Below are 13,394 nucleotides of genomic sequence, written 5' to 3' on the forward strand. Positions count from 1 at the left end.
GTGTGTGTGTGTGTGTGTGTGTGTGTGTGTGTGTGTGTGTGTGTGTGTGTGTGAGAGAGAGAGAGAGAGAGAGAGAGAGAGAGAGAGAGACAGAGACAGAGAGATTGTGTGTGTGTGTGTGTGTCTGTGTGTCTGTGTGTGTGTGTCCTTAATCTTTTATTTCTTTACACAGACGAAAAAAAGACGAAAAAAAATAATAGTTTATAACAACTGCAAGCAAATGTTAATTAATGAATACGTTTATTAAAATAAACGTTAATAAATACCATACAGCACTGTAGATCCTCACTGGTTTCACTCTGGTACTAAACATTTTGACATCTGTGGTCAACAAACTCTGTACATTCTTGGTTTTAATCTGATATTTAATGGTGATTATTTTTAATTAACTGCTTTATAATCAGTGACTGCTTTATCTTGGGCAGCTTTGGGCTGAATCTGGAGCCTGGGATTGATGTGGGATCACAAACTGTATGCAAGACCATACAAACACATTCACACACCTTTTCGCATCTAGATAGAAGTAATAAAGTTACCAACAGACTGACCAGTTTCTAGGAGGTGGAAGGAAACCAAAGAACCTGGAGGAAACCCATCAGCATCATTTACACCATTACATAACTTTATTTATTTATTTATTTATTTATTTATTTATTTATTTATTTATTTATTATTCAATAAATAAATAAATAAATAAATAAATAAATAGTAAGTGTATATACATGTATATGTTTACGTTGTCACTTAGTTAGTTAATGTTGTCTAGCTATTCAGCCATGTCACCTAAGCTGTATTGTTTGTATTGATCTATTGTTACCACCTGAAACAGAGGCAATTAATACTATAGCTGTAGACTTTACACAAACAATTCTTTAGTCACATACAACCATACTCTATAAGAAACTGAAATAATAAGTGTTGTAGGTGATATGCCCTCTTATTTAGTTTGCCAGTATGTGTTTTGGGTGTTGCCAAAATGAATATAGCAGATCCAGGCTACAACATGGCAGCTTGACTCTGTTGGGCATGTTTCCTGACCCTCTGATTTGAGTTGGCTTTTATGGCTCCATCCAGCTGAGAAACATAATGCAGACAAGTGGCCGCAACCTCATGGGATATTAGATCAGTGACAACCTGCTCCTGTAGACTGAATAACCAGTCAAATATTAACAAAGCTATTAGATCAGTGACACTCATCCAAATGAAGTCCTTAACATTCACTTTTCACTGTTTTAGTACTGGATTATTGGACCAGTAGAATAAAGTTGCTGAATGTGTAATTATCATCTGTTATATTTTAATTATTGAAAAATTAACCACCCACAACAACTAGCGCTCAAAATGTGACTCAAATTACAGTTTCAGCACCAATACAGTTTTATGTTCCAACTTTCATAAGGTGCTGTGTTTTATAATAGCTGCTGAAACATCTGTTCTGTGGCCACACAAATTGTGCTGATCCCAAAGCAGCAGTCAAGATGCCCTTGTTAAGAGAATATCATCAGGTTTGTCAAGTTGCACGTTTAATTGTAAAGTGTGACCCTTGTTGATGGGATGAATGATCTGGTTAAATCTATAACGTTCTGCCTGGAACGTGCTTGTATCATCAAATTACTTCTAAGGTAATGGCTTCAGTGATTAATGGATAACAATTATTGGCACTTCAACACTCTTTTACTCATTTTCCCACACATACACACACATAAAAACACACACAATCAAGGTGTTTCTAGTCATTCTAGATTCAAGTCTTTATACACATACACACATAAAGTAATGTAAAATCTTAATACACATACACATTCACTCTGCTCTTTATAGAATGAGTGTAATGATATGACAATTTACATTGATAACTACTGAATATAATTACATAAAAAAAAGGTGATTTGTTTAATAGTCTGTAGTCTCTACATCATTATCATTCACAAATGAACAGCAGGTATACCACAGATTCTGAGCAAAGTTGGTCGATTACATGGTATCACCAAAAACAAATCACTGCCTTATGACTAGAAATCATATTATACTGTGTGGATGCTTACACACCGACAGTGATGTGTATATCATCATGTAATAATGATATCAAATGTACAAATGATATCTGATATCATTGTGGTTATATGACCAAGTACAATAAAATGTCCATGCTTTTCCTTCCCATTTTATGTCATCTAAGTATGACAGAGAAAAAAATGCACTCAAGGATTTTTCTGCATACAAAAGTCCTGCTACCTTGTCTGTGTGTGTATGTGTGTATGTGTATGTGTGTGTGTGTGTGTGTGTGTGTGTGTGTGTGTGTGTGTGTGTGTGTGTGTGTGTGTGTGTGTGTGTGTGTGTACATGCAAATCCACCTGCCCCACAGGACAGCTTGTATCACTACATTTTCTCCGGGTGACTAAATATAGTATACCATCAGATACACATAGCATCCGTGATGGTGAAATAACTCCCATCTAGTGATAAACACGCCCTTTCATTACTGCTGGATGTGATACCTAAACACACTCCATTGCACATGGGCCACATGTGAAGATATGAAACCACACTACCACATTTAAGGACACACCAAGGAAGGGGGAAATGGAAATGGAAATAGGGGAGGTAATGACATAGGCTAAGACAGAAAGACAGAGAGAGCTCTGAGAGATCTCCCTGTAATTTTATAAGAACAGGGATGGAGGTCCTACAGGGTGGAACCTTCAAGAACAAGAATTTGCAGCCTAGAATTTCAAACAAGCAGTGTAGTATATAGTGCGCCTAGTGTGTGGGGTCTTATTATGGGTTAGCTTTAAAATGAATGAATTAGTTATATCAAGTGATTAATGTTAGCCTCAAATGCATGTCTTATATAATTCCATAATAGGGATCTTTTGATGCGTTCAACATCCAACTTGACACACATTGAATGCAGCTTGACAGTTTTCTGTGCTAAGTGCTTGCCCTTCACTCACAGAATGGAGCAAGTCAGATTTCTCAGCTAACGTAAGCTTGGACTCAGCAGTAGGTGGGTCGTCTGCCAATATATCCAGAAATATCTACGTTAAAGGCTACCCTCTGAAAGGGCGAGGCAGGCTGCGTATGTTTATAAATGCCTGATAATTGTATGTGTCTAAATGCAGTGAACATTGCAAGCTTTGCACTCAACCACAGACTGTAGACACATGAGAGAGAGGAGAGTGTTCCACCTCTACATCTCAAGCTACATTAACTAACCACAAAAACTAAAGTCTGTAGTTACACAGAAGAAAATAAGCTGTCTCAGCTTAGACATGGGGCAGAGATTTGCAGAAGAATATGAAGTGTACAGCCAAGGACATGAATAGAAAGTGTTTTATGTCTTTATGAGTCAAGAAAGTAAGTTCTCTTTTCACATTGTTATGATGAGTTGCATATTGTAAAGCAAAACTATATTCATTTTTTCCCAAAGGAGCAGTTGTGTTTATTCATCTATGAGGGAAAATACAATAAAATTTTATTCAACAAAAAACAATGTAGTGGGGAAATAAATGAAGGATTAATGAAGGGGGAGAAAATAAAAAATAAATAAATAAGGGGGTAAAGAAAAAAAATGTAAGTAGTCTGGTCCATATGAGGATAAAGACATATACAGTATGAACTGAGTAGATATGATATTTTTGCCCTTGTCAGATAGGGACACCAAGTGGACACTCAGGAAATTGGGAAAGATTTTTTACCTTAGTCATTGAGTAAAGTTCCCTAAATTCTCAGTACAGATATTAGACCAATTTTATCCCATCCATATAAATGTGCTAGTAGTTCATCTTTCTGGAAGATAATCTACAACTTTCTAATTACTTAATTAATATGTTTGAACTACATACAGTATTTTTTGATTCTAAAAAGTGGTGGAGACCCTGAACCCATCGCAGTGCACAATCACACACACTAACACACCCTTTCACACACTATGGACTATTTAGAGATACCAATCAGCCTACAGAGGACGTCTATGGAAACCAGAGTACACAGGGCATGCAAACATGCTAATCTATAAGCCATAATGTCCACAACTGTGTTGTTTTCTTTTCTTTCTTTCTTTCTTTCTTTCTTTCTTTCTTTTTTTAATAAAGAAAAGCATCTACAATAAGTTAGAAATCGTTTTCCTTTTTATCAGTTTGCCAGCTAGTAGCTGATCAGACTGATATTTGCAGGGCTGTCAAGTGTCACACAATGAGAGTGATCGTCACTCATGTCGGTATTTTATCACGTTCTCCCGCCACACGTCGTATTTCTCACGTAGAAAAACATATTGACTATTTATCATATATTTAATTTGACGCAGGGCCAAAATTGTATCAGTCCGCACCACTGTCTCTATGGGAACGGGCAGGAATAAGCGCGTTTCCTTTTTAGTCGAGCCTGACACTTAACAGCCAATCAAAAAAAAAGAAGCTACACAATGGCCAATCAGAAAATAGCACTATTGTATATGGGTAAGATTTAACGCAACAACCAATGGAAAAAAAGCAAATCCTGGAATTCAGCATCATCCTCGTTCACCCACAGAGAAAACCACTGGAGCTGCGAGCATCACTTCGAGCACAGAATAAGTCATGATCTCCTGCTGTAATGTTACAACAAATTCACAACTTGTTTGACACAAACAATGACATTTTGACTGCTGTTAGAGATGTTTCCCAGATAATCGGCATGAGTTTTTCAGAAGTGTCTGTAACTTAGCCAAAATTTTACAGCCTGTTCACTGACAACACCTGCTCAGAACAAGTAGTCTATTGCCAGTGGTTCTTAAACTGGGGCCCTGAGATGGTGCCAGGGGCCCCGGCTTAAATGAGAACACCCGCTCAGAACAGGCAGTCTAGGTTTTAGTGCTTCCACATTCTAATGCTGATGCCCAGAGGGTATTTTCGATGGTCAGTTTGAACAAAACCTCGACACGAAACAGCTTGTCTCTGGACGGGACATTGTCCTCAATCGTGACCCTAAAAATGGCTGGGCTTGAGCCGAATTGTTTTATATGGGAGAAACATTACAAATGATAAAGGCAACAAACACTTACAATAAACAAACCCGGTCATAATCTCTCTCTCTCTCTCTCTCTCTCTCTCTCTCTCACACACACACACACACACACACACACACACACAAATTAATAAATGGAAATTAAACAAATACTTTGTATTTGGTTAAATCATGGTCAGTGACCCTTACCAAACACAACTCCCCCATTATTGTTTATTGTTGTTTTTTTGTTGTTGTTGTTTTTGTTTTTTTGTTTTTTTTTGGGGGGGGGGGATTTGTATTTGCTTTTGCCCTGTATTTGTTTTTGTTTTTTTTACTTTGTGGTTAACTTTTGGGATGGATCTAAATCCAGTATGTACAAAAAGAAACCAAACTCGTGGTCAAATGTTAAGCCCATATTTACAGTCTATAAAAAAGCCATTTTAGAATAGTAGTTTCTATGCTGTTAAATGTTGTACTATTTTAACAGAGGTTACAGTTTGGTTAGTAGCCATTGTGGAAGGCCTGACTAATACTGTGTGACTGATATCACTTTAGATGATAAATGTTTTTTCAGACCATATTAAATGATATCTTCAACATCTCTGAGAAGGCAGTTGTCTACATAGATTCGCTGGTTACAATAAAAAATAAAAAACTTTCATGCTAATATTATAATATTAAATCATCGTGATCTTTGAGTCCAATACTATTACATATGATTTCTCGTCATTTCCCCCACCTTGTGTCCGTAGTCCCCTAAAAGAGGCTCCAGGTTCTACACGATTCTATGTAGGGATACAGAAAATGGATGGATGTCTGGACTATGCCACTAAATCACTGGAATACGGTGAAAGAGAAAATAAGCGTGTGCACTTGTTTTTAGGATCTAACAGCAAAACCTGAAAGTGTGTGTGAGATAGTGTGTTTGAGTGTTAGCGCGTGTGTGTGTGTGTGTGTGTTAAATCAGTGTTGTAACCAGGGAAATGAGGATATATTATGTGTTATATTTTGTACTATATTCTGCTAGTTAGTGGGAACAAAGCCGCTGAAAAGAAAATAGTTTACTTGTTATTTATATTTTATTGTAGTAACTGACTCGTCCAGTAGGTGGCTACGCTACACTAAGGTTTGCCAAACGACGACGACGAAGAAGAAGCCGCCGTTCTAGAGAGTTCCAAGTGCATTGTGGGAGCGTCACCCGGCACCGGTCTTCCTGTCTATTCTGCCAAAATGATGGTAAGTGCACCATCACGTCTATTTTATCTGCTAATCTTCCTCCATCCTCGCTGAGAGCAGCCCGTAACCCGTCTGTCCGTCACTATGTAGTGAAAAGACGTTATGTTCCCGACACCAGTGTGTTTATTTCCTGCACGTTGGACTGTATTTGTGTGTTTGTTGTAGTTTAAATGGCGCTCGCGCTGCGGCCGTTAGCTACAGCTTAACGGTTTGTCGCTTGCTGGCACGCACGTGCGCATGTTTGGCTCAATGTTTGTTTGTGTGCGACGTTTATAATAGTCCGAGTCTGTCGTAGAAAGAAAGAATATTGGAGTAACGGTGGGATAATTGTGTGTTTCTAAGCTGATGCTGTGATGTGAGAGAAAAGCCCCACCTCTTTATATAGCTACATGCTAACAGTGAATGGGTTGCTAACGGCTAATAGAAACACTGTCAGTTTCTGGGGTCATTGTTTTGTTGTTGTTATTACTGTTTACATTATACTTATACTTTGAGTTTAGTTGTTATGCATGTAAATAACACACACACACACACACACACTAGTACTTTTAAGTTATTTCTAAACTGCGCATTATGTCACATTACCATCTCATTATCTCACATCATTATCTCACATTATTCTCTCACATTATTGCAGGGGTTTTAAGTCTCTATTTTAGTGTAATGAAAGTATATATAAAGGTTTTGAATTGTTTTCTTGTCAAATCGTTGCCAAACTCACTTAACTGTCATATTATGATCATATTACACATCTTTTGTACCCAACATTCTCACACACGCCTGTTTTCATTCCTTATACAAAAGAGTAAAGCTTTTAAAATATTCCTAAACATTTAAAATGGTATGCTGTGGTCTTTCTGAAGTGTTCGTTCTTCTTACAACACAGCGATTGTGTGCTTTGGTTTTTTATTTGGTGAAATGTAAAAGAGACACAATCTGTCACTTACACTAGAGAAGATATAAAGTCGTCCCAGTTTCATCACTTTCTGCTTTTTCTCCCTGCAATCAATCCTGAAGAAGAGAAATTATTCTTGTCATTTTACAAACAAGCTTCGAAGCATAAACTTGTCTCTCTTGAAAACCTTTCTATTTAAAGCTTTTGACCATGGAGACTCGTTTCCTAAATGTTAACACTTCCTTACAAATTGCTTCAGCATATTAACTTTTTTCTTTGTTTTCAAACCTTTTTTATTAGTTGTAATAAAATTATGTGGAGTGTATACCGTACAAGTTACAAATTTCAGCATTTTGTCTCTCTCCCTTGCTGTTTCTATTGCTAATTTGTTTATTTTTTCCTCTCCACAGCCCACACCGGTAATCCTGCTGAAAGAGGGGACAGACACCTCCCAGGGTGTCCCCCAGCTTGTCAGCAACATCAACGCCTGTCAGGTGGTTGCCGAGGCCGTGCGCACCACGCTGGGTCCCCGTGGCATGGACAAGCTCATTGTGGACAACAGAGGTGAGAATGAGATGAGGGGAGACAATTTATTTTCGCTTGCCATTGACAGAAGAGTATCCAGAGTATTGTGACTTATCTTCAGCTAGTACTAAGGCAATGATGATGGGAGTGCTGAAGTTCTGTGTGTTTACAGGTAAGGCCACCATCTCTAACGATGGAGCTACCATTCTGAAGCTGTTGGATGTGGTTCATCCTGCAGCCAAAACCCTGGTGGACATTGCCAGGTCTCAGGATGCTGAGGTGCGGATTAAATGGGATTAAAATCTTTAAAAAATGTCTTATGATGTCAGGAAATGTTCAAGCTTGTGTATTTGGATGTGTGTCTTCAGGTTGGCGATGGCACCACGTCTGTGACGCTAATTGCAGCAGAGTTTCTGAAGCAGCTGAAGCCATTCGTAGAGGAGGGGCTCCACCCGCAGACCATCATTCGAGCTTTCCGTGCTGCCACACAGCTCGCCATCAACAAGATTAAAGAAGTTGCTGTCACCATCAAAAAGGACGACAAGAAGTAAGTTTGAACCCAGCGCTTTTATTTTGCAGACTTTTTGTCATGGAGCTGTAATATGGACGTGTAGAGGCATCACATTTGGACTTTAACACTGTTTTCTTTTAGTAAGCTGTTATATTGAAGATGTTTAATTAGTGTCAGAATGACTACTATTAGCAAGATATTTCTCGCTTTCTATGTCTCTCAGTGAGCAGAGGCTTTTGTTGGAGAAGTGTGCTGCCACAGCACTGAACTCAAAGCTGATTGCCAACCAGAAGGACTTCTTCTCTAAGATGGTGGTGGATGCAGTGATGATGCTGGATGAGCTGCTGTCACTCAAGATGATTGGCATGAAGAAAGTTCAGGGTGGAGCTTTGGAGGTGAGAACTCAGGCTCTGTACGAGTTGTAAATGCCAAGCAAATGCACATCAGTTTGTTTTCTCACTACGTGGTGCTATCAGATGTGCTTTTGTTAATGTCTGTGTCCAGTAACTAGTGTAATATAAATTCAATACATTAATACAAATGGACTTTCAGTTAAAAGTCCAATTAAGCATGTTCAACGACCACTTACTCTAAGATTGATGGAACTAAATCTATATGTAATGTTCAATTTAGTTTTTCTAGATGTTAAATTTCATGCATGTATTTTCATTTTAGTGTAGATGAATTTTGGTTGTTTTAATAGTTCTATATCTAAGTTCATATACATTTTAAGTAACTGTACTGTTTGTTTCTGCAGGAGTCTCAGCTGGTGGCTGGAGTGGCCTTTAAAAAGACCTTCTCCTATGCTGGCTTTGAGATGCAACCTAAACGTTACGAGAACCCTAAGATTGCCCTCCTCAACATCGAGCTGGAGCTGAAGGCAGAGAAGGACAATGCTGAAGTTCGCGTCAGCAATGTTGAGGTCGGTTTCGGTGCTTTCTGTATAGTCTGCTACACCAAGCTACCATTGTGCTTAGATATTTTGTGCCATCCATCTTTTATGTATTTATTTTTTGTATATACTTAAAGTGCCGTTTAAGTATATTTAATATAAAACACTGTCCAAATTACATTTGTGTGCACACTTTTTTTCAGGACTATCAAGCCATTGTGGATGCTGAATGGAACATCCTATATGATAAGCTGGAGAAGGTCTATAAGTCTGGAGCCAAAGTGGTGCTCTCCAAACTGCCTATCGGGGATGTTGCTACACAGTACTTTGCTGATAGGGATTTGTTCTGTGCTGGTCGTGTCCAGGAGGAGGATCTGAAGAGAACCATGATGGTATGGAAGATCTTGTTGTTCGTGTGTGTATAAAAATTGTATTTTTTAGTATTGTACTTATTTAACAAAAAAATCCGGTTATAACTTTGGTGAGGATTGTCATTGTTAAACAAATGTACTTGTATTTATTAATGCAATAATTGGTGCATTTGTATATTTTGGCTATTGATCATGCATTCTGAGTAACGTAAAGTTGAGTGACTACGGTGTCTCCTCCAGGCCTGCGGAGGCTCTATCCAGACAAGTGCTGGCGCTCTCACTGATGATGTACTGGGTCGCTGTGAGCTCTTTGAGGAGGTGCAGGTTGGAGGAGAGAGGTAAAGATGGTTCATTCACATTTTGTGATAAGCTCTTGTCCACATGAGTAAAAGTGCACATCTATAACAATCACATTAGGCCATCCTTAAAAATATTCTTGTTTGCCGTAACCCGACCGACCCTGTCAATTTAGGACTCTTGGTTTTTTTTTTTTGTTTGTTTTTTTTTGTTTTTTTTTTTTTTTGCTTTAAGTCCAACCGACTTGCTGGTTGTAAATTTGCGTGAAGACTGAACTTTTTTTTTTAACTCTTCAAACAACTAATACAAAAGCAATAAAATAATATTAACGGGTTTGGGCACCATAATGCATCTAAAAAAAATCATTAAAACAGCTCAACACTGCTTTAACTTGGCATGAAGTTCTGTAAAAACTGTGCCCAGCATCAAAATAAGGTTTGCAATGATGCGCCCGAAGGCACGGGTTGAAGACCCAGTCAGTGACGTCACAATATGCTAATTTGTTTAGTCATACCTATTGAAACATGAAAAAATATATATATAGACCTACCTACCGACTTTTTTTTTTTTTTAAACTTACTGCAAATCAAAATATTTTTAAGGATGGCCTAACATAACTATAAAAATGTTTATTTGCACTTTTCTAGGTACAACATCTTCAAAGGCTGTCCCAAGGCCAAGACATGCACCATCATCCTGAGGGGTGGAGCTGAGCAATTTATGGAGGAGACCGAGCGATCGCTGCATGATGCCATTATGATTGTCCGCAGAGCCATCAAGGTGTGTTACCAGTCACTGAAGAATATTTTAATAGATTTAAAAAATCTTATTTATTGCACACAGTTTTGTCATTAAAACTGCCTACTTAGCCCCAATCTTTTAATTTCTTAATTATAGAATGATTCAATTGTGGCTGGAGGTGGAGCTATAGAGATGGAGTTGTCCAAATATTTGAGGGACTATTCCAGGACCATCCCAGGCAAGCAGCAGCTACTGATAGGAGCCTACGCAAAAGCACTGGAGGTCATTCCCAGACAGCTGTGTGACAATGCTGGCTTTGATGCAACTAATATTCTTAACAAGCTCAGAGCCAAACATGCTCAGGTAAGAATACTGATAATGTTTTGCTATTGTTATCTCTAGGAAAATATCGATACACGTGAGTATCGTGATATTTTGTTTGGTGATACTGTATCGATTCTCAAAAACAAAATAGCGATATTTAGAAAAAATAAAAATTATACAGATTCATGGCAGTTTCATTTTGTTCCGTTTATATCCCAACCTCTAGATCGCAGTCTTCTTATCTCTGAACTTAAACAGTGACAGGAAGTTAATGGAGATTTAGGATAGCTCCTCAAGGTTAGGCCCGCAAAAATAAGGACGGAGAACTCACAAAAACGTTTCACTCACAACGTAATAACGTGTTACTAAAACAAAAATACTCATTAGTATGAGAAAATGAAAATAAAAGAGAATATCGGTTGCAGCATCATTCTTCCACACACATGTGGTGTTATAACTGAAGCGTGCACACACTTGCGTATGCGCACATCCTACTAGTATAACAATAATAAAGCAACGGCACATTGCTCTTAAAGGGGTAGCACCACTCCACTCGTTACAAAGTACTAGCATAACGGCGCGCTACTAATGTTAACGTTAAAATAGTTCGCTATATATATGAAGATGCGCATAGAAGTGCCCTGACATTTGAGCATATTGACCATCATATCTTTCTTCATAAAAACTTGACATTAAATAAAAAGACAAATATAAATACAAATCAAAGAAACCTGTAAAATCCAAGTTTAAAGGTTCTGAGAATGTTCAACATCTGTAAATATTTTATTGTTTATATTTTTGTTTTCTTCAGGAATCCTGCAAGCACTTTATTTTTTCATTGATATTAAGCAGATATAATTCTTTTGTTCAGATCAAAATGTTAGGACACTGCATGCTACAATTGTAAACTGAAACTGCGAAGCTTTAAAGGCAGGGTCTAAAAATATATTTAATTTAACACATTTAATACATTTAAGAAATCCTGCAAGCACTTTATTTTTCCCCCTTTATTCATACTGCACATAAAGTGGTTCAATCATATTGAATGTTACAGGGTCCAATGAATGCAAATGCAGTTCCCACTGTGTTCTGGTTAAATAACCTTATCAAAAAAAAATCCTTTTTTGCTAAGGTTTGCATATGGTGGCGTTCTTGACAGCTTCCCTAAAACTTTATCCTATAATTAAAATAAGAAATATCCCAATATATCGCAATGTATCGCAACATATCGTATCGCAACCCTGTATCAATATCGCCAGATTCTTGCCAATAGGGCTGTGGCCCTAGTTATCTCTCACACACAATACCAGTCTGGCGAATTAGGCCAACTGAAACTATAAGCTACTAATTTGACACATTACTATAAATATTTGTAATTAGACTGGCCTGCTTTCTTCGACAGAGACCATTTGACTGACATTACCAACAGGATACAAGAATGTGTCTGGTTGGTCATCTTCAAAAACTGCAGTATATTGGTGGCTCAAAATGATTTAAGAGTGTTTTAACTGTATCTTGCTTACTTGATGTTGAAACATGACATGTTCTGTTCGGGACGGCGCTGAAGTGCATAAAGAAAGAAAATCAGATTTGTGCCAAAAAAGCGAATAAAAGATTACATACTGTTAGACCATGGCAGAGCATCTGATACTGATCTGTAATTAATCACTGTTTTACACTGTATTTGCGTATTTGGCTGTTAGGAACCATTTTTATTTGTCAGATCTATTTTCACTGCCACTGGCCAGGACAGGATGACTGGATAGATTTTTTTTTTTTTTTGAATGATTTTAAGTGTATTAATGCATTCACAAATTGTGTGTATATTAGGGTGGAATGTGGTACGGTGTGGACGTAAACAATGAGGACATCGCAGATAATTTCCAGGCATGTGTGTGGGAGCCAGCCGTTGTGCGCATCAACGCTCTGACTGCTGCATCTGAAGCCGCCTGCCTCATCCTCTCTGTGGATGAGACGATCAAAAATCCCCGTGCTGAAACCGGTCAAGCACCTGGTGGTAGAGGCAGAGGTCGTGGAAGGCCCCACGCCCATTAGAATGCCACACGCCACAACCCTGGGCACATCATTTCTCTATATGTGTAGCCTCTGGACTGATAGTTCACAAAGATGCAGTTTTGCTCTTATTTTACTTACTAACCTGATACTGAATGCCTGAAACATTATTAGCTGTTTTGTGTGTTGGCTACCAGCCACAGAGTCAAAAAAAAAAGCTTGCATTGTTAAATGCCTAACTAGTGCTTATGTGTAAGGTTATGTAAGTAAAGTGGGACATTGGCTGCTACATAGTGGCTGCTTGTTTTTGTTATAGTCTAATCACACACAAAGGACATTCTGGTTTGTGAAATTGTAGAAGCACTGATCCTGGCCTTTAAGCCAGACTGCAGGATGTTCCCATGTTGTCATTCAGTGGAACTATTTATTGGACCATTAAAATCTGTACTTTCACATTTTTTCTGCTGTCTTGTTTGTATTTTTTTTATTCAAATGCTGCTGCTCAAAAAATATTTAGCAGCATTTTTGCTGCCATGTTCATGTACCACTTTAAATGGACTGTTTGTGTATGGATCTTTACTATAGTGTTTATAACAACTCCAT

General features: G+C 38.0%; 1 protein-coding gene across 1 annotated transcript; it reads left to right on the top strand.

Moving 5' to 3' along the window:
• Positions 1–6,076: 6,076 nt before the first annotated feature.
• On the top strand, positions 6,077–13,249 carry cct7 (chaperonin containing TCP1, subunit 7 (eta)). The gene is made up of 11 exons (XM_027142775.2): positions 6,077–6,222; positions 7,528–7,681; positions 7,815–7,921; positions 8,011–8,189; positions 8,377–8,548; positions 8,911–9,075; positions 9,249–9,437; positions 9,657–9,754; positions 10,361–10,493; positions 10,611–10,817; positions 12,609–13,249. Exons 1-11 carry the CDS (start codon positions 6,217–6,219, stop codon positions 12,831–12,833), a joined length of 1,635 nt encoding a protein of 544 aa, XP_026998576.1. The 5' UTR covers positions 6,077–6,216; the 3' UTR covers positions 12,834–13,249.
• Positions 13,250–13,394: the final 145 nt, after the last annotated feature.

This window comes from Tachysurus fulvidraco, chromosome 1 (genome assembly GCF_022655615.1).
Source record: "Tachysurus fulvidraco isolate hzauxx_2018 chromosome 1, HZAU_PFXX_2.0, whole genome shotgun sequence".
Classification (NCBI taxonomy): domain Eukaryota; kingdom Metazoa; phylum Chordata; class Actinopteri; order Siluriformes; family Bagridae; genus Tachysurus; species Tachysurus fulvidraco.